General features: G+C 31.2%; 3 protein-coding genes across 4 annotated transcripts in view; 1 reads left to right on the top strand and 2 right to left on the bottom strand.

Annotated features, from left to right (window-relative positions):
* The window catches only part of LOC140434170 (uncharacterized), a 32,692-nt gene extending 18,023 nt beyond the window's left edge, over positions 1-14,669 (bottom strand). For both annotated transcript variants that reach the window (XM_072522237.1, XM_072522236.1), the window contains exons 1-5: positions 14,326-14,669; positions 3,903-4,027; positions 774-928; positions 378-595; positions 25-312 (exon numbers count right to left, since the gene is read on the bottom strand). In XM_072522237.1, the coding sequence (XP_072378338.1) occupies positions 25-312; positions 378-595; positions 774-928; positions 3,903-4,027; positions 14,326-14,542 (1,003 nt within the window). In that variant the 5' untranslated portion in view covers positions 14,543-14,669. The remainder of the gene's footprint in view (positions 1-24; positions 313-377; positions 596-773; positions 929-3,902; positions 4,028-14,325) is intronic.
* A 1,352-nt stretch (positions 14,670-16,021) lies between these two features.
* Positions 16,022-18,608, top strand: LOC140433180 (EARP-interacting protein homolog). Its single transcript, XM_072521221.1, has 6 exons — positions 16,022-16,400; positions 16,461-16,595; positions 16,674-17,066; positions 17,656-17,876; positions 18,168-18,326; positions 18,386-18,608. The coding sequence occupies exons 1-6, from the start codon at positions 16,359-16,361 to the stop codon at positions 18,543-18,545; spliced, it is 1,110 nt and encodes a 369-aa protein (XP_072377322.1). The 5' UTR covers positions 16,022-16,358; the 3' UTR covers positions 18,546-18,608.
* Positions 18,609-19,809: 1,201 nt separating this feature from the next.
* On the bottom strand, positions 19,810-21,346 carry LOC140433178 (exosome complex component MTR3-like). Its single transcript, XM_072521220.1, has 3 exons — positions 20,835-21,346; positions 20,507-20,781; positions 19,810-20,249 (listed from the first exon to the last, which is right to left on the bottom strand). The coding sequence occupies exons 1-3, from the start codon at positions 20,992-20,994 to the stop codon at positions 19,827-19,829; spliced, it is 858 nt and encodes a 285-aa protein (XP_072377321.1). The 5' UTR covers positions 20,995-21,346; the 3' UTR covers positions 19,810-19,826.
* Between the last annotated feature and the right edge of the window lie 252 nt (positions 21,347-21,598).

Here is a 21,598-nt window from a genome sequence, read left to right as displayed (position 1 = left end):
TATAATGAAATACAAAGTACTCACCATAATTTGGAGAACCATTGCCTTGATAGTAGTCAGTTTCATAATCTTCATAGTACCCGGACGTGTAATCACTAACTTTTGGAGAATACATGTTAGTATAACGAGGAGGTGACGTAGCTCCATAATCATCTTCATATCCATAACTTTCCTCCATAGCTACACGAGCTCTATCTAGTATAGACATGATTTTAGTTTTGGCGGGCATCACTCGCGGCGTGTGAACTGGAAGTCTGGTTGCTGTACGCATTACATGAGGTGGAGGTGGTCCTCGAGATAACGGATTAGATGCTGTGAACAAGAAATGTTCCACAAATTATCAGGACTTTTAACACAAGATTTTGGCTAACACTTACGTCTTACGTGAGGAGGTGGAGGAGGTCTTCTTGGCTCGGGAATCATTTCTCTATCAGAAAATAATTCCAACTCTCGCAATTGCTCTTGTCGAATAATATCGTTGCTATCCGGTATCAGATATTTTCTGACCTCTGCCAGAGCAAAAGCTACCCTTGCATGAGCCTCGGCTGGAGGACCAAGAGCTGAGATTTCTACATGAAGATCGTCCATCAAATGGCTAAAAAAAATTAAATTTAAGTAAAATATACCTGTGTTAAAGCGATTGATCTAGTAGACTATAACTAGTGACGGACAAATCAGTATTTGTAGTAACAGGGATACCATTGAGTTTATTATTCGTCACGAATTATAATTGAAAAGGTGAAATTAATCTAAGAAAATTATAAATGATTTACCTGTATTTGGGATCAAGAGAATTTCGTAACTCATCCTCTCTAGCTCTATCTCTCATTGATCCTCTTCCTAAAACGGCCATTTTACACATGGTTTCTTCCTGGAGCCGTTTCATTGAATTTCCTTTTGGTCCCAAAAGTTTTCCAACAAAATTAAACTAAAAATAAAAATTAAACTTACAGAAAAATAAAGTTTTAGAATTTCTATAAATTAAATGTGAAAAAGAATTTGGAAAATTGTGCAATTTTAAATAGATTTTGTTACAATACTACAATATTTTATGAATATAGTGGTTAAGTTAGGATATAAATGGCGATGGTTTTTCCACCACTGTAATGGACATTTCCAATCTCCGTTCAAAATTTGTTGTGGGTAATATCATCAGACAAATACATGTCGACTTCTTTTATATCTCTCCATACAGGTGTATGTTTAGATGAGTCATGTCCAATTAATTCATCAGAAATGCACCATGGACTTAAGTCATCTTTAACAGTTTCTTTTTCTTGTACTGGTTGATTTTCACTAGTACAATCTTCTTTTTCTTTTTTTATAGAATTAACCAGCTTCTTAACTCTTTCTTTTGTTTTTTATAACTAGGTATTCTGATTAATGAATGAGTTTCGATTTACGATTGATCTGCATTTTCGATTTCAAATCTTTATTGATAGTTCGTCAAAGGATTTATTTATTGTAAATATTCAATTAAGAATTATTTTTCTTAGTCAAAATTATTGACTGAGTATAATAATAATAGTTTTATTTTCAAAAAATGCACATTTGTAGAAGATGCAGCTTTTATGGTCCGCTTTCTGAATATTGCAATGATTGAAACTTCTCCTGACACATTTCTGTCAGTTTCGACTACTTCTACTACAAGTACTGACATACTGCCACCGCCACCCAAGCGTCAAAAGGTGATGGATACTTCCATTAATAAAAATATTAGTTTAGAACAAAAGAAACAAATAGATATGGATTTACTAAACCTATGCAAAGACTCGTTTCATCCGTTTTCCATAGTTGAAGAACGAGCGTTTAAAAAGTTTGCAGGGTGGATTCCTGGATATAAACCGCCAACAAGAAAAACTTGTTCATTACGTCAGGTTCATTACTTCAGGAATGTTATATCAAAACTGAGCAAATTATTAGATCACAAGATATTAAAGAAGTAGAAAAAATCTATTACTACTGACCTCTGGACATATGGAGTAACTGAGAGTTACATCGCAATAACAGGACAATATTTAAACGAAAATTTAGAATTTAAAACGGTTTTATTAGGCTGCTGCCATTTTTCTGGAAACCATAATTCAGAAAACATCGCTTTTGAAATTAGTGAAATTATTAATCAGTGGGGTCTAAAACGAAAAGTAAATTTTGCAGTAACTTATAATGCCTCAAATATGGTCAAAGCTATTAAAGATGTTTTGGAATGAAAACATTTAAATTGTTTTGCTCATACGTTAAATTTATTGCTGCAGGACGCACTTAAATGCTGTCGTGTACAAATAGATTAAATAAAAAGTCTTTTTTTCGATAATTCGGCAAAAAACAGATTTAGACTTAGACCAAATCTAAATAATAAAGACTGGATTATTTGTTCTCAACTTTCTTAAATTTTACGGCTTTTAAAGAAATAACAAGTACAATGAGTGGCCAAAAATACTTTAAGGGTAGTTCAGTGATTGTTATGGTAAGCTGCCTGCAAGAATCTTGCAATAAAATTTTAGCAAACGGTAACCTTACATCCATAGTATCCGTCGTAGTAGAATTACTAATATCGGGTTGTATTGTTTAGTTTATTTTTCAAGTTAAAATAAATATATCCTTCATTAGTTTCTTTTACTTCAATAAATATTGTGTATAAACAATAATAGCCACTATGTTTGTTTATGTAGGTACTCTCTTACTTGAAACTACTGTTAAACAATCATAGTAACTTGTTTACGAAAATCGCTTTACTATAAAAACTTTAACGACCCACCTCTACTCGTTACCTCTATCCTTACTTTGATTCGGTGCTTTGACGAATCGAGAGATCGGGAGACGAGACGTTGCCAAATAATTTTGTATGAAGCTTTTTTATTGTGCAGTTTATTATTTTTAATGGGAATACGGCACAATGTGACTTTAAAATAAGCTTATTTTGATGTTTAGATTTTTAATTCGGAAATCGTACTTAAAATACGAAACATTCATAAATTTTATTTATATAAAACGATTTCCGAAGTGGAAATCAAAATGTTATATTACACTTATTGTAAAGTAAAATTGTGGCATATTCCCAATAAAAAACAGTTAGCTGCCATTTAAATCCATTTCGCCCAAATTTGATTATCTTAGAACATTGTTCAAATGCTAAAAAGACAACAGGTCAAATAAAACCAATAAGTTTGGCAACGTTGAACTTCCCCTTTTTTATTATATCCACTCATGCATGTTCGGCGATATAAAGGCCGGACCTAATATACCTCTCTTTTTAAACAGGTGTTTCTCACTTCATCTCACGTAAGGTCCATACCGACCATAAACTTTTACCTATCCTGTATACCCCCAGAAATGGATTGTTCGAAGAGGTGCAATTAAATGGCAGACAAGATCTTCAAACTTAAATCTGCTTTATTTTTTTATGGGGCTATCAAGATCAGGTCTATCTAAACAGAACAATTAATTTAAATGATTTTAAGGATCGCATACATCTTGACATGTAGGCAGTTTCTCCAGAAATGATCAATGATTCCATTCAAAACTTCCAACATAGATTGTATTATTGCCAAGAAACAGACAGCCAACACTTTGAGCTCCTTTTAGAAAAAATGCTTTTTTTTTTTAATATAAATTGTTCAACAATTGCTGAAAAGGGGGGAAAAATAAGCTTTTATACGATATATCACTCGACCTAGGTTGCTATTTAAAAAAAATCAAGATGGCGGCGATACCCTCAACACTGACGTCATATAAATTTGAAATATTCTCTAGAAAATGCCAGAATATCATCTCATTCATGATTCTAGAATTTCAAGAATATATATTCATCGGTTTCGGAGAAATTACCCTGTTTCCATACTTTTTCAATAACATATATAAAAATATATTTATTAGTGAAATAAAAACTAAAATGTCTTTACCTTAGGGTATTCCCGAACAGGTACTAAAACCTTAACAATAACTCTGATCGGTTTTTCCCTGTAAATATCAACATACTTCATGTCTCTCAAGGGAGCTCGACCTATCGATTGAGTCTTGATGACCTCTGAAAAAAAAAGCATTTATTATAAAAAAAAAAACTAGAACATTGAAGTAAGAAACTTGTGTTGTAAGTGATATATTCAATCAAAAAATCCAATTTAGGATTATAATAAAGTTTAGAACGTTTTCAGACTAGTAAGTCCATCTTCAGTAAAACTAGGTTCAACTACGTTGTTTACTTCAATATTTGAGCTTTTTAACTAATATAGTATACAGCCAACTCCCGCAAATTATCCCATTGTAACATTTATTATAACATAACTTAATCAAGAAGTTTAATAGTAATATTATAATTTACCATTTTTGTTGGGAATAAGCCACAATTTTACTTTAAAATTAAGTTTATTTGACGTTTCGATTTGCGTTCTCAAAATATAAAACATTCATATCTCATGAGAATCATAAAAAATGGCAAAAATTGCGCAACATTGATTTATTTAACACCCTTCTAAAAACTGACTTTAATTGCGGCAGAATACAAAAATTGGATACGAAAGCTGCACTATTCGCCTTTAAAACGCATCTTGATTTTTGTCGATAGGACACTGTGATCAAAAGGTATCGAATTTTCACTGTCAAGTTGATACAAATTTTATTTAAAATTGATTTCACGCGCGTAACTAACATTCAACATCGCCGGTCGCTTCAAGCGTTGTTTCTGAGTTTCTTCAGTTCTTAATAAACATTTCTGTTAAATTATCTCAGGTATAGTAGAATTTCACTATTTGGGAGAGTGACTCATCGTTTAAGCGCTGAATATCCTCAAATTTAAATGTAAATCTACCAGTTTTCTCAATTGCAATTTGCGTTTTCTCATAAGAAATTACACAATATATAAGTAGTATTTTTATTTGTGCTTCTCTATAGAAAAACTGACCAGGAGTTGTCGTACAGTGTAGCCAATTCTTGTTCACAAGTAGTAATTATGTTCATATAAAACCTGTATTCTTCCACACAGCGATTATTACCATCATAAAAATACCAAAAAACATGATTTTTTCAATAGTAAAAATTAAGCACAATATTGTAATTAAATAATTTTTCTTTATATGTTCCGTTTCGTTACATATTTAAATTTATAAAATACTTTGGAATTAGCGACGGAACTCCGTTTCAATTCCGACCCACAGAAAGCAGTAAAACTAGTTTTTGTCGAGAGAGTGCCCATCAACAATAGGTTATTTACATTGGCGTTTCTGAGGGTAGGGTATTTTATGCGATAAGTTTGTGTTATTGATAAAACGTGTTATTGATAATACGCGTGTTATAGTTTGTCGTTTTATAGTAAATTTTTAGTTATATTCTGTGATTATTTGGTTTGAGTTTTATTGGAGTTGAACGAAAAACCGAGTTGTTCCAAGAGAAGACAGCAAAATTCTAATGTTGATTCCAAAAATGAAAAGCCGCAAAAGAGTCGTAAAATGTTAACGTCCGAAGAGAAGGTAATGATACGAAACGTTTATGAAGGAATTGTCGGCAGAAAAATGGCATTAAATGTTAGCCAAGCGGTCGACATTTGTAGCAGTTTAACAAAAGTATCCGTTAGCTGTATTTATCGTGTACTTAAAAATACATCGGAAAGTAAAAAGCAAAAAAAAGGTAAAACTAGAGGTAGGAAAAGCATTGTTTTGGATGACGAGACAAGGAATATTATACGTCGAAAAATTTATTCATTTTATTTTCGGAGTGAAATTCCAACACCGAAAAATATTTCTCAAGAGCTCGAAAATGATGACTCCTTACCCAAGATATCTCGTAGAGTCTTAATCAGGACCATGCGCGAAATGAACTTTCGATATGTAAAACTCAACAGAAAAAGTATGCTATTAGAAAAAAGTAAAATTATTGTGTGGACAAGAAAATATTTAGAAGTAATACGCAAAATTCGCAGCACTGGACGCAAAATATGTTATTTGGATGAAATCTGGATTAACGAAGGTCATACGAAGGTTTCTTGATGATGGTTTTCTTCAATTTGAGTCGAAAAAAATAGATGATTATGAAAGAAATTGAAAGGGAGGATTCAAGAATGGCTTACAGAAAAGGGGATTGTATATGAAGAATCAATGCTCAAAATTTAGCTACTTGACATTGCACGGTTAAGGAAAAGTGAATATCTTAAATATGCTGTAGATGAAACTGCAAAAGATTATGGTGTCAAAGTTCTGCGTCTACCACCTTATTATTGCGAACTTAATCCCATTGAACTTATCTGGGCGCAAGTGAAAGGAGACAATAACAAAACGTTCAAATCAAACGAAATTAAGAAACTTTTGATTCAAGCAATCCTCCATGTAACTCCAGAGAAATGGGCTAAATGTATAGGCCACATAATTAAAGAAGAACATCGTATGTGGGAACTTGACACTCATATCGAAGTTTTACTAGAGCCAATTATAATTACACCAGATGGTGAAGATAATGACAGCGATAGTAGCACTGCATCTTCAGATTTAGACAGCGAATAATATTTTCTAATAGTTTAATAAGAACATCAGCATAAAAAAACCAAAAACAAAAAAAAAACGAGAAAAACATAGTAAGTGTGTATAGTGTTTGTGTTTAAATAGAATAGTACAATGTTTTGTTACATCAAACATTATTTTTATTTTGTTTTTATAGAATTTTATTTTGTTTTATAGGATTTTATATTGTTTTGTTTTATACTGTTTAAGTGTTTCGTTCATTTTATTTAATAAGACAATATGGCTCTTGGCGAACACCCATTTAAAAAAAGTAACGCGCCACAAGACATACCTCTGGGGTGGTGTGGAAACTGTCTTAAAATTTGTTTTAAAAAAATTTCATTGTGTAACTCTTTAAGGACGGGTCACGTCAAAAGACGTTTTAGCGTAACTTCCGCGACAGCCGATTGGTATCAGTAAACTTTCTGCAAAATTACTTGTTTTTTATAGCTTTTTGTTTGTGGCATTCTGCATTTTTAGGGGAATGTAGGGAATGAGCCACAAAATATTTATTCATATGTTTATTTATTGACGTTTCGATCTCTATATCCAGAGACCGTTTTCAATTATAAAAATGATAGTAATATTTATTTTCTATGGCTTTTCGCTTGTCGTTCTGTATTTTTAGAAATAATGTTGGGAATAAGCCACAATATATTTATTCAAATGTTTAATTTACGGACGTTTCGATCTCTATAAAGAGACCGTTTTCAAACATACAAATGACAGATATATTCATTTTTCTATAGCTTCTTGTTTGTGGCATTCTGTATTTTTAGGGAGAAGGTTGGAAATAAGCCACAATATATCTATTTACATGTTTAATACACTGACGTTTCGATCTCCATTCCGTTTTCAAAGATAGAAAAAAAAAGAAAATAAGCAATATAAGATTATAAAAATATATAATAATAAACAAATAAAATAAATATAACTATAATTTATATCTTTGAAAACGGTCTTTGGATATAGAGATCTAAACGTCAGTAAAAACTTGTAAATAAATATATTGTGGCCTATTTCGAACATTAATATTTGAAAAATAAATTATAATTAACGTTTAAATAAAAGTGAGTGTACGTCACTGGATTTTCAGACTTTTTCCGCAATTTCTGCGCCTTTAAACGATGAATCACTCTCTCAAATAGTGAAATTATAACATACATTTGTCGTTTGAAACATTTTTTTCTACGGCATACAGATTCTTGGTAAATCCATTTTTTCTCCCCCTACGTGGGGGGTTTTGGGAGAAGCTCAGAAACAGGGAGAGTAAACAAAATTGACTTTCTCAGCAAAATTCAACTCGTTCATACGATTTTTAGAGTTATTATTGGCATTTTTGTCTCTGACGACTGGAGTATAATGAAAAAGTGTTACTACGGGGCCGTAACACTGTTAATTGTATGCATTCTTGCCCTCATTGTATTAGTTTATCAGCGATGTTAAATTCGTCAATGGCTTCATATAAAATTTATTCGTTTTCCAATAATTAAAATTAGAAAACAAGTTTGAAAAAAGCGAATTTAGGATTTTCAGTCTTTATTTTTAATTTAGGAATATAAACTCCTGGACAAAATTAACGCACCACTCATATTTTTCTCAATAATCTTTATTTATTGACAATTTACTGTACGGAAAGTTGCCTATGGACCTTGTTTGACAGTGACAGTTGTTCATGTAAGCTAATAATAGCCTTGTTTTAACAATAATTTGTATTAAACTTCGTTTTAGACTAAAAGTGAGTTAAACTTTTCATAAAAAGTGCCGATTAAAACAAAGTGATTGTGAGAAACAAGCTTTTTATTGTGATATTTTTCATCACATGCATGTTTGGAAGTTCATTTGCATAAAAATCAAATAAAAAAATGAACCGCCAAAGAAATTTGTCAATGGAGGAGGCAATGCGAGCATCGACTCTCCTAGAGGAAGGATATTTAATGCGATATGTTGCAGGTTTGTTAGGAAGACACCATTCCAGCATCAGTCGCAAGGTGAGGCGATATAAGGAAACAGGGTCGTACTATAGAAGACCAGGGCAAGGGCGAAAACGTTGCACTAATCATTGATGATCGTTTTTTGAGACAACGTGCTCTCAGAGATTGGAGAGTCACCAGCAATTTGCTAAAAAATGAACTAGCAGATGTTCGAAATGTCGCCATATCGTCTCAGAACAGTTAGAACACGTTTACATGAAGCAGAATTGAGCAACAGGAAACTGGTCAAAAAACCCTTGCTTACCAGAGAACACAGGGTTCAGAGATTGAATTTTGCAAGATTGCATCAAAATTGGACCATCGATGATTGGAAACGAGTTCTTTTCTCCGACGAGACTAGAGTAAGCCTAAAAGCTCCAGATGGTCGTGAGCGTGTCTGGCGAAAGCGAGGAGAAAGGTTTACCAGCTGCAATATCTCTCCTAAAGTACCTTTTGGTGGTGGCTCTAAAATGTTTTGGGGGGGGGGGAATTTGTTTTGAAGCTCGTACGGAGTTGGTCCCCATATGTACGAGGTCTATGAATGCCCATTATTACTTAGATAACAATATTGTCAAACATGTAATGCCGTTTGCTCCGTTTCTTGGACCTAATTTTTTATTCATGCAAGACAACGCTCATCCTCATGTGGCTCGACAGGTTATTGGCTACCTAAATCATGTTGATATTCCATTATTAAAGTGACTAAGAGTCCACCTAACAGTCCGGACATGAATCCTATAGAGCATCTATGGGACTATCTCAAAAAAAAAAGATTCGAAGTTATAGACCCCCTATTGCCAATCACAACCAATTCATTGAGGCCGTTATTGAAGAATGGGAGAATGTTCCGCAAACTTTTGTTGAACATTTGATGTCAAGCATGCCTCGATGCATAAATGCAGTCATAAGAAGTAGAGGAGGGCCTACCCGGTATTAGTGTTGACCCAGATGCATTTTATTGTGTTACTTTACTGATTTTTTTCGTTTTGCAATTTGGAGTTATGCTAGCTTATTTACGCATTTCCCGCAAAAACAAATTTTTAAAAAACAATAAGGCCAATTAAGGTCATGATAAAGTCATGTTGGACTTATTTGTAGGTGTTGATTATTATTTCAATGTAACTTAGTTTTATTTTGTGTTCATATTGTAAATATTTAGATTAATTAAAGTGGTGCGTTAATTTTGCCCATGAGTTTATTTTCTTTATAAAAAACTTTCATATCTTTACAAATATCCCCTCACCCGTCATATTGCAGTATGTGCAGTCGATATTGGCCTATAAATTTCAATTTCAGAATGCAAAATCAATTAGGCTCAGGAAGGGATTAATAAAGTAGACATCATAAATTTTGTAGTTACTTGGTATTGGGCGACGTTCATTCAATTAAAGAGAATATATGGGAATAGCTGCATTGTAAATATCGTTACCTAAATGTTATTTTGTGAAAATGAATATATAATCACAATATAAAGTTACAAAAATATGTATACAGTCTCGAAATTATCGTTTATGAGTCTTGTACTTAAATATTCAGCTGCTGTGTTAGAAATACATTCTGGAGTACAGTAGAGCGTCGATTATCCGAACGTATATTAACCGAAAGACCGGTTATCCGAACTCCCGACTCCCACAATCTTTATATTCATTAATTCAATTCATTGTCACTCGGCATTTAACATAGATAAGGGGGTCATTTAATATGTCAAAGTAGTGTATGGGTCACATTCTTGAAATTATTGTTGGTTGTAAATATTCGTATAAATGTATTATGATAGGGCTTATCCGCTACTCAGAACTGCAGGCAATAAACAAAATTTTGTTGCGTCAAAAGCAAACACTTCTTGATAGAAAATGCCTAAATGTAAGCGTGTTGTTCTATCTATGAAAGATAAATACGATATTAATAAACTATTAGAGGAAGGCAAATCTACAACCAAGTTATCCAATGAGTACAAAGTTGGTAAATCTACCATTAGGGATATAAACAAAAACCAAAAGACGAGCATAAGTAACTTTACGTCCCAGCTTGATTCTTCTGATGACAGGTAGTGAAACTTGCTTCAAACACGGATTTAGATGATGTTGTATATAAGTGGTTTACTCAAAAAAGATCACAGGGAGAACCTATTTCTGATCCGATTCTGTGTGAAAAAGCAGTCCAATTCAATGAAAAACTCGTGAGGTTCATCAAATTTTCAAGCAATCATAGGCTAGTTAAAACGATTCATTCGTGAAGGAGAAAAACTATCTGCCGATTCATCAAGTTACTTTTGGAAAAAGAAGAGGAGTGAGAAGAAAGCCTGATAAGAAATCATGGAAAAATTGATTTGAAGGCGCATCCTACATGATCAGAGCAGCATGGAACAGTGTAAAAGACAACAGAACTTGAAAAAAGTGTAGAATAAAGTTTTGTGTTAGTGGAAAATAGTGAAATAGTAGAAAAAGAGAATATGCAAAAGAAAAATAGGAACAAATGAATAATAAAACTGACACCACATCTAGCACCTCATCAACTGCAAGTTCAGATAATGAAGATGAAATCATAATTGGTTCTTCAGAAGCTTTTACTTACTTAGATATGGCGTTGATTTGGTTTGAAACACAAGCTTGAAAGTGACCGGTATCAAATAACTGTCCTTAAAAAAATACGCGACCTAGCCGCTCGTAAACTAGTAAGCTTGCTTCGGCAGACAAAAATTGAAGATTTTTTTAGCGTTAGTAATATAAGCTTAAAACACCATCAATTTTCTTTAATATTGTATCTAAAAATATGTTGTTGCAAAGACTGGACCATTACTCGATTGGAACCAACTGTTTTTGATCTGTCAAAAGTAACCAACCGTTTTTCTACGATTATTTAAAAAATCGACTGTTTTTAACCTCACTTTTACACTGTTTATATTATTAAAGTGTTTTTAGCAAAGATTTTGTTTAAAGTATTATAGATTATAATTTTAAAAAATGGATTTATCATCATCGTCGTCGTCGAGTTCAACTTCTGACGATTTGGAAGATATAATGCATATGTTACCAAATATAAGATATGTATATAATATAAGATTATGATAGATAAACGTCTATATTCTTTGGTTCAATGTTCCTTACAAAACTTTCTTTGTTGACAATCTTTTTGACAGATTACACTCCGATTCTAATGAAATAATCAAAATAATCTGTACTCATGCAATGTTGCCACGTATAAATTGTCGGTTTGTAAACCAATAGTTTTTTAGAATGGTGCAACTCGTTTGAAAAATAACCATTGATCGTTGATTTAAATCGTCGAATTGACGATTAGCAAATCAGTTGATTTACAGTCTGTTGGTGCAACTGGGCATTAGTCTCCCAGGACATTTAGATTTTTTTGACAGTTACTTCCTAACGGTGCTTTTAAATCTGCCTTATTTTATTGATCATCAATTTTTACAATAAGCTAAAAGCATTGTTTATTGCGGACAATCCTTTCGAGTACCTACAAATCTTATTGTGTATTTAAAACAAAATTGTTTCAATAACATTCAAAGTTTTAAACATCAGCTGAAAACTATAGTTGTGAGTGCAAGTTTATGTGGTAAGTATTATTAAATTTTATGCCTGGGATATTATAAGGCTACCAGAATTTGATGGTACTTAAAACTACCACCAGGAGACTAAGGGTTTTAAAAGGTTGAAAACTAAAATTTTGTAAAATTCATTTTTCATTCTAAAATTGTTCCTGAATTTTCCACTTTTTCATCTGCAGCATAGTCAAATTCCAGTTACAAAAAACCTTCCATAGTCATTTATACAAAAATTGTGCGATATGAATCCCTACATCCAACTTTTAAACTATTTACATCTGCTAAACATAGAAATGTGCTGTGACCTTTCTATATTAGACTTATTATATCTATTAATAATTTAGTATGAGTAAGTACAGTTACACATATACTATTTTTCATATAAAAATGTGTGCACATCATTCAAGATTTATGACATCAGAACCCCACAGCGTTGCCAAAACATCAGAATAGTTAGTGAGGAATTTTTAAAATGTCAACTATTTGTCAAACTATTATATTAACAGCAAATACACTTAGTTTTAAGATTACTGCAACACACTTAAATTCATAAGAAAACATTTTAATACAAAATTAGATATTCTAAATTTTAAACTTACCAGTTTTAGAGCATTAATAATAAAAACGTCCCGCCATTATTTCTTATTCAAAATAATCTATCTTGTATGAAAGCCTATTAGCTTTCTACAGACTATTTAGTTGTTTTGGCATAGGACAATCACAATACACAACAATAATTAGTTTTTAACGCTATTAATCTAAATTTAATATGTATTTATAAATACAATTTATTAATATATAATAGATTATGATCAAATTGTGTAAGAAATCAAAACATAAATAAAATTCTTACTCTAAAAAAGCGGCAACACTTTAAACACTTTTACCACATGCTGAACTGTCAAAAAATTTGAAGTATTCCTGTACCAGTTGCTTACAATTGTATAATATATTTAATTAAAATTATTATTTTGTGGAATATAAGACTTAAAGAGTATTTCATAAAATTTATATTATTAATAATAACAAATGTTTTTGGTTATTTAATCAATATAATTCTAAAATTCACAATGTAATGATGATTACATTTTTCTGATTATTATACCATTTTGACGCCTATGAAAGATTGAGCAGTTCCGTATGGGTTTCGTATTATTCGTGTTAGGAAAATTTGAACTCTAACGTTGACATTCTGAAAATTTTAAATATAAGTGACGTCACTTTATATAAATCGTGACGTGCAAGCATTTTTATATGAAAAATACTATAGATGTATGTTCTGTTTGTAATGACTATTCTGCCATAGGTTTCTTTAGAAATGTGCTATGTGACCTTTCTATGTTAGACTTATTATCAGTTTTCATATGTACAACTCAATATTTATTCTATCTATAGTAAGTACAGGTGCACATAGATGTATGTTCTATGTTTGTAATGACTATTCTACCATAGGTTTTTGTTTTTGATCAAATAATTCAGGGTAATTTGTCCTTTCTTTGTCTGTTTGCAATTTTTGACTGTATTTTTTAGGTTACTAATATACTTACAATAATAAAAACTTTTTCATTTTTCGCTTATTTATATTTATTGGCATTCTGTGACCTAGATATATAAATATTGTTTTGTTGCATGTATTGTTAATCAATTGTTAATCAACCTTGGCTTTGGCAAAGTTATACAACAGTATGTAAAACTGTCCTATTTCTGTGCAGACATTGCTGAGACGAAGACCAAGATTAGGTAATTCAAAGTAGTTGATTTTTCTTTTACTGTTTTGAGAATTGTAATTCTCATTGACTTTTTCTATCATTAAAACGGAATAATTTCTTTGGTTAACCCAGTAACACTATTGATCAATTATTTTCATAGAAACCTAGTACATCAAAATCCTATTAGAGTTTTTTCATATAAATACAAATTCACCAGAGGCACTAATTATTTTTGTTTTGATAACCTCTAAATATTGACGGTTTTACTAGAACCACAAAAAATATGATTAAAAAATATTTTGATTTTTTTTATAAAAAGAAACGGCCATTTTGGAATAAAGGAACAATATTTTTCTTGTGTCTAATATAATTTAAGTAGCTTAATATATTATTAATTTGCTTTGCATTACATATGAAATATTTATATTGGAATATATCTCTGAGCTTTATCTTTTTTATAAAGCCGGTTAGACTATTTATCGGCGGATGAAAGCGAAATTATAGCTACAGCCAAATGTAAATAATCACCATTATTCTGTTTGATAAGATTTAGCTTTCATTTATTGAATCATTTCTATTTGAATCAAATTTACCTTGTTCTAATAACCTAATGGCATTAGGTAGTTTATGCTGATCAATCGATAGCTTTTCTGCTAACAATTCTCTGACATATTCGCTTGCTCTATGGCTTGTTGCGTTTTCTTCGGTGTCACCAGCAGCCTCAGACTCTCTTTTAGATGAGTCTTCTCCACTTTTTCTTCTGGAACATTCATTATAATAATCGTCGCCATTTAAATCAAATTTGTCCATTATTTTGTAACTACTTTTATTAACAACGCCAAATAATGGATAATATAATCTGTATAACGAAACAACGAAATACCGAACGAAACTTGCCGAGTGCTGATTAGTGATTACTGACTTTCTAAAACTCCCGCAACTTCCGTTACCGGCGTAAAATGCAATGTCCGGGTGTCCGGGGCATTGTACTGACTAAATCCATGGAACACCATAACACCAATTAGTTTTCAATGTTTAATTATTAATAATAATGAAATATTATTTTCTTTACTGTTTAAATTAAGTTGTAAAGACATATTAAAAGTTGTTAATTTCATTATTTTCGACGTTTTTTCCTTCTTTTAGTTTAGTTTATTGGCGTCCACCTTTTTCCTTCTGTTGACATTACATTGGAATAAATTGCACAGTACAGTACGTGACCCTCTAATAAAATAAGTCCTGATAGAAAAGTTTGGGAGAGTTTCTAGCACCAAATGCGGACGGGCCGAAACTAATTTCATTTGACGGCAAATTTAAAACATAGGTTCTGAATTTTAGGGCAAATTCAAAAAATATACTCAATTTTAGCCAAACAATTTAGTCTGTCTCTGTCCAAAAATACAGTATATACACTTGCGAATTTTTATATATACATGCACAACATAATATCAGACAGAGAGTGTATATATTATGTACAGGAAAGTTTTTATTTATTATTTTATGACCATATCTGTTTTCCATTACATTAACAAACCAAAGTCCCGAAAACACCAAAATAAAACACAGATATCCTTACACTTGTTTATTTGTATAATTTTCTTTGGTATTTAAGTATTTAAAGGTAATTTAACTACAGAAGCAAAATGTACAAAATAGTATTGAGTTTGTATTTACTAACAAAAGTTTGGTATAATTAGGTGCTGTTCTTACCTGGTGCTTGTAAAAATAAACTCCTAAGAATGTTTAATATTAATATTAATAGCCCTTCTTTACACATCCACAAGAAATATTCTTTTGATTTTTTCAATTTGGAATACTATACCATTTTGGTAATGTACCTTCTTCTCTTTTAGCGATGTTTATATTAGATATATAAAAATTGATGTATAATGTTTTTATCTCCTATTTCTAAAATTTGGGATACAACGTTTTTATGAGGCCATTTGCATTTGCAAATGTGTGAATTACAATGTTGCCACTTACGCACTTACACAATTTTATTTTCGGTGGATAGGTATCAAAATTCTTTAGAAATAAGTCATTGTAATTTTAAGTGGTGATTTTAGTAGAATTTGATGCAATCTTTGTTTTTGGAAAACATTGCATAATATAAAGAATCATTATTTGGGTAAATATCATCGAGTTTTCTAACTCGATGGTAAATATGCAAAACTAGTGAAACCATGGCAACAGCACGTACATCAACGTCATACACTTCTTGCTAGGTCATACTAGTAGCGCCGTCGCCATTACTAACGTCTGGGCCCATTCAATTCACTCTCTCCATTTGTGCTATTTCAGTTACACTACTATTTGTGGTATGTACTGTAATAAATTAGTTCTCTTGTAGAGTAAGTTGCAACTTACGTGTTCTGTGCTTTCTATTTACATTTTTCTGTAGAATTTTTACCTAGACGTCATCAACCACCACATTTGTTTACTACTACTACATTAAATTAAGGGAATTTTATTACGGGTGGCTGTTGAATCAGTTTACAAGAACAAGAAGATTGTGACACTGACTGACATTGTGACATGTGTAGAAAAATAGTAATATTTTGAAGATTGTATTTTATATTATTGGATATAAAGATAATTTTCCTTCAACAATAAAAAAATTGAAACAATGGACAATGAAAATTCTGTTATTTATGGTTTAGAATTTCAGGTAAATTTTGTATGATGTATAGGTGTGTCAATTGTTTTTAATCTATAATCTTATTTTTAGGCCAGAGCATTAACACCACAACAAGCAGAAACTGAAAAAATAAGATTTATAATAGGAACCCAATTCCTCAAACAGACCAATAATCAAATTCATTTGATAGAGTTTAATGAAGAAATATCCACAATAAAAACTTCGGTGTGTTTTTATTACCTACTTTCCTAAAAATTATTCTACTACATTTCATGTATATTTTAATTTTTAAAAATTACTTAGGTATTCCATCATTCAGCGGGAGAAATATGGAAATTAACGTCTAGTCCAACTGATTCCTCCAAGATATCAACTTGTTACAACTCTCTGCTAGGGGAAAACAGCTGCATCATGAAAAGTGCAATTTTAAAACTACCTGAAAACGAAAATCATGATACCATAGAAAATCTAGAAATTGTGACAAAACTGGATACCTCTTCTTTTGGAAATGATATTAAAACCACAGAATTCCATCCAACTGAGGCAAATACAGCAGTTACCTTGACAGACAGCCATGTTGTTCTTTGGGATATTTCTGAGACTGAAGGAAGAGCTGTTAGTAACATAGCCTTAGAAGGAAAGAATAATCCCAAGTTTACAAATGGAAAATGGAATCCACATCAAAATTGTAATCAGGTATCTATTGTTCCATTAAAGCAGGATTTTGTTGCAAATAATTTTTTTATATTTTAAAGTTTATCTCCCTCATTCTTATATCTTTTGAGACATTGGTTCAAAAGAGTGTTTATTATTTTCTACAATGCTTAGTTTACCTCTAGAGCTTTGTAAAATGCAATAAAGAGTTTAGAAAAATTAAACATAATATTTATACTTTTACAATTAATTTGTTAGTGATGTAATAGTTGACTGTAGGAGGTCTATTGAACATCTCAAGAGTGGTATGAGTATGTATATTTGATCAAATGTAGTAAGTAGATGAAGGAAGTTATTTAATCAGTTATTCATGTTTTATTAACTTTTTTAACTGTTTTTTTAACTTTATCTAGTATGCATTATAGTAACAGTATGGAATTATAGATGATTTATTTATAAAAGAGAATAGTATAAAGAGAGAAATATACTTTTTAATACTATGTAGAGGGCAATAAACTGAAGTCTTTTGACCAAAGAATGGTATATTTCAATCAAAAATTGGCTTATGTGAGATATGTTATAATTGATTTATTTGATTATTAAAATCTTTACTACTATCTTTTCATTTTAGTTCAGTACAGCAACTGAAACACATATAAAGACTTATGACATTAGATCTGGAGAATTAGCATGGAATATAGATCAAGCACATTGTCAATTTATACGTGATATGGATTATAATATGAACAAACTATACCATCTAGCTACATGCGGAGATGATGGGTTTTTGAAGATTTGGGATTTCAGGCAAACTAGTGCTCCAGTATTTTCAAGAAGTGACCATTCTCATTGGTAATATAATTTATCAATTACAAATCTACAACTTTTACTTAAAAAATTAACATACTACAACTAAAATAAGTTTATAAAAATTGATTATATTATATAAGAATATATTATATAAAACAAAAATTGCTTTATCACAAAATGCCTGGTGCTTGTTTGGATTACTTCAATAATGAAATATGAAATTTATTTCCATGCATGTGCAGAAATCAAAACAACTATAAACTTGTTTTAATGTTTTTTGATTGTTGTTTATGTTAATAAGACTATAATGTAATATTTTAAATTATATTTTAGGATATGGTGTGTACGATTTAATCCATTTCATGACCAGTTGGTGTTAACAGCTAGTTCAGATGCACGAGTATTATTATCAAGTGCTGCAAGTGTCAGTTCAGAAAATCTCAGTGAAACACTTATTACTGATGATAAAGAAGGCCTGGACACAAAACAAAAGTAAATAATTTGATTGTGTTTATTACATGAATTATTTTAAACCATATTATTTTTGTTAGGTTAAAAGATGGTCCTCTTCAATGGTGTGAGCATGAGGATAGTGTGTACTGTGTTGAATGGTCACCTGCAGAACCATGGGTATTCGCTTCATTGAGTTATGATGGTAGGCTACTGATATCTCATGTGAAGAAATCGCTTAAATACCAAATTTTATTGTAAGATTAGACATTTTTCAGTTTTTTATATTTTATTTTATATTTATTAAATGTTGATTATAAACGGCATGTGTGTTTATTTAGGTCATCCTATAAAATTAATCATAAGTGAAATTAAATTATTAGTAATGTATAAAAAGTTCATACTTATTATCACACAAAGAGTTTTTAATATATACTCCTAAATTAAGACCAGGAATTTATTTAGTGCTTAATGTTGGTGACTAACCTTTTTTGAGACTGTAGTCATCCCAGCTCTTTCCCTGATCATGTCATTCCTGATTTTGTACCTTCTAGTCTTACCCAAAATCCAACATAATATTTGCAACTCAGTTACCTTCATCTTCTTTTCTTGAACCCTCTTTACCGCTAGTTTTTGGTCAATCAGTTCAATGTCTCCCTGTTCCTCCCAATCACATATACTCAATTTTTGACCTGCTAACTTTAGGTCATCTCTCTTCAATAGCCCTTCTCCAACTCTCAACATTTTTTTGCTCTCCTCCACTAACTTGATATCATCTGTGATATCATTTGTGTGCATTGACTAAGGAACCCCCTCCCTGTCAGTGCATCCATAACAAGATTAAACAGGTGAGGACTCAGTGATGAACCTTGATGCAAACCAATGATCATTAGAAAACTTTCGGTCAATCTGATAAAAGTCTTTACTTTGATGTTTACTTTACCATACTTATTCTTCATGAGTCATACTTACTTATCATGAATCCATTTCTCTCTCAGACATCTCAATAGCTCTTATCTAGGACTGTGTTGTACATCTTCTCAAGATCTTTCCTTAGCAGTAGCTACAGTGTGCTTTGCTACCTTATATGTATTATCATCCTCACCTCTCATACTAAGTTTCTTTGTACCTAGGAGACCCTTTACCAGATGTTTTTGTATAATACCTTTGCTGTTAGCTAGGCTCAGGATATACACTGATAGCCATATTTTACTGTATTCGTTTTTTAAATCCAACAGAAATATATCTATTACATCCTATATTTATGTTGACTCTATTCTTAAATGTATTTATATCAATATCAAATACAACTCGAATTTATTGTGGAATTTCGTCATTGACCTCTTTATTAATTCAAAGCTTAAAACTTACTTATTAATTACTTAGAGGGCAAAACCATATACATTTAAAACTATTGTAGGAAGAATCTAAAATGAGTTTCAAAACAGTACCATATATCCTTTGTAATTACAAGGAATGGATAAAAAATAAATAGTGATATATAGAGAAAATAAATAAAACTCAATAATATTTAAATTTTATTCATTCAGCAACAGTCTCACTATTTTTTAAATTCTTAATTACATGCTTAACTAAACATTTTTTAATAAGTGGAACAATTTCTTCACAAGCTTTATCGGCAATTCCAATAGCTTCTGTCACCTTGGCTAAGGATATACTTCCTGTCTGGTAAAAATGTGAAATCTGATTATGTGTATGAAGCTTAGATATCACTATAATTCCATGGTCGTTATTCTTTGTGTCTCTAGACAGAGGAAACCAACTTATGTTCTGTTCTTTACAACTGGGATCAACAAATATAGTATCTTGTTGTATGCCTAGAGTGACAGAAGTTATTATGTCATACATAGGAACTCCGGCATGACTTAATGCCAATCCAGCAGCAGTTATTGCTGCACTTAAACAAGATCCATCATTGTGTAGTACCATGGCATAAATATCAACCTAAAAATGAATCAAAAGCTATATAAAAAATGTAATTGATATGTTAATTACTATTATTATTATCTTCCTTTATTGGGATTATATCCCATCAACAAATATTGGGAAACATCTCAATAAGCTATATATAAAGCTTCTTTAATATAGGTAAGTCTCTTTAGACATTTTAAGATTATTGATTCAGATTTAATAAACTAGCTAGGTTTTATTTTTATATTACTAGCTAGGCAATAAGATTTACATTCCAACTGCTAATTTACCTGGAAATTTGGAAATTCATGACGGCATACAGTCGATTCTAGTGCTTGTTTCATTATTACACTGTATTGTTTTTCTTCAGTATCCTGTTGATGTAACCTTCTTTTTTTACAACTGAATGGCGCAAATTTAAATTCACAATAAATTTCACCCTTTAAGGAATAATCCGACCTGTTTGGAATTTCTCTTGGATCAAAAACTGATACTATTACTTTGCTTTTTTCCATTTCAATGTATGCTGAACCCTTTGCTTGACTTACCACACCAGTTTTGATAACTAAAACAGGAATAGGTTAGTTTTAATCAATTTAATAATTCGCGAACGTTTACAAATTTTTCTGTGTTCTTGAAAAGATCTGGAATCACTTCTTATCCCATTTTTTAAAATTTCTTCAAACGACTCAGATAAGGATTTATTGTTTTTCTTTGCGAATAATTCGTAAGGCAGAGTGTCTTCTGGTCCATTAATTCTTTTGTGGTCGATTGGCATATTCAATAAATATCTATATTAATTTTAGACAATTTTGAACTAGAGATACACACGTTTGTTTACCAATATCCAGTAAGATTTTTAGTTGGTTATGTTAGATTATATTTCTTCTTTTTTATTATGTCGTGTCATCGATCATAATATAGTGTGTTTCAGTTAAATAACCGCCTTTTCGGAAGATTAGGACTTAGCAGTGAATATTTATGGAATGAAACGTTTATTTTTTTTTTAATTTTATTCGAAGCTTGGGTTGCTCTTCTATTTTTCCTGTTTTCTACTTCTTTTGACAACTTAATTGACTTTGACCACAGTTTTTACCACATTGTCAACTTTAACCTCAACACTACAGAAAAATTAAACCTTGATTACAGCCATCGAGCAAAAAGACAAAAGAGGGAATCTAATCGTTATGAAAAGGCGACCAAAAAAGTGGCCTCTGATGGCGGACATATCCGGAAATGCGAATGCGCCAAATTTAAATTTTCCGACACTTAATAACAGTAGCTATAAAATAGTTTTCAGAATGTGTCTTAGACGAGAAAATTTTAATTAAATATTAACGATAACAGTCTAAAATGTGAAACAATTGTTAAAAAACTTCAAT

The sequence above is a fragment of the Diabrotica undecimpunctata genome, chromosome 2, assembly GCF_040954645.1.
Source record: "Diabrotica undecimpunctata isolate CICGRU chromosome 2, icDiaUnde3, whole genome shotgun sequence".
NCBI classification, from domain to species: domain Eukaryota; kingdom Metazoa; phylum Arthropoda; class Insecta; order Coleoptera; family Chrysomelidae; genus Diabrotica; species Diabrotica undecimpunctata.
Note: the sequence above shows the minus strand (reverse complement) of the source record. Positions and strands in the feature narration are given on the sequence as shown.

What these genes read in the sequence shown, in the direction of transcription:
- LOC140433180 (XM_072521221.1), top strand. Translation starts at nt 16,359, where the DNA reads ATGGACAATGAAAATTCTGTTATTTATGGTTTAGAATTTCAG. An exon ending in TTTATGGTTTAGAATTTCAG is followed by an intron (nt 16,401 to 16,460) that starts GTAAATTTTGTA and finishes TCTTATTTTTAG; the next exon opens with GCCAGAGCATTAACACCACA. An exon ending in GGCCTGGACACAAAACAAAA is followed by an intron (nt 18,327 to 18,385) that starts GTAAATAATTTG and finishes TATTTTTGTTAG; the next exon opens with GTTAAAAGATGGTCCTCTTC.
- LOC140433178 (XM_072521220.1), bottom strand. Translation starts at nt 20,994, where the DNA reads ATGCCAATCGACCACAAAAGAATTAATGGACCAGAAGACACTCTGCCT. An exon ending in TCAAGAACACAGAAAAATTT is followed by an intron (nt 20,782 to 20,834) that starts GTAAACGTTCGC and finishes TTCCTGTTTTAG; the next exon opens with TTATCAAAACTGGTGTGGTA. An exon ending in ATGAATTTCCAAATTTCCAG is followed by an intron (nt 20,250 to 20,506) that starts GTAAATTAGCAG and finishes ATTCATTTTTAG; the next exon opens with GTTGATATTTATGCCATGGT.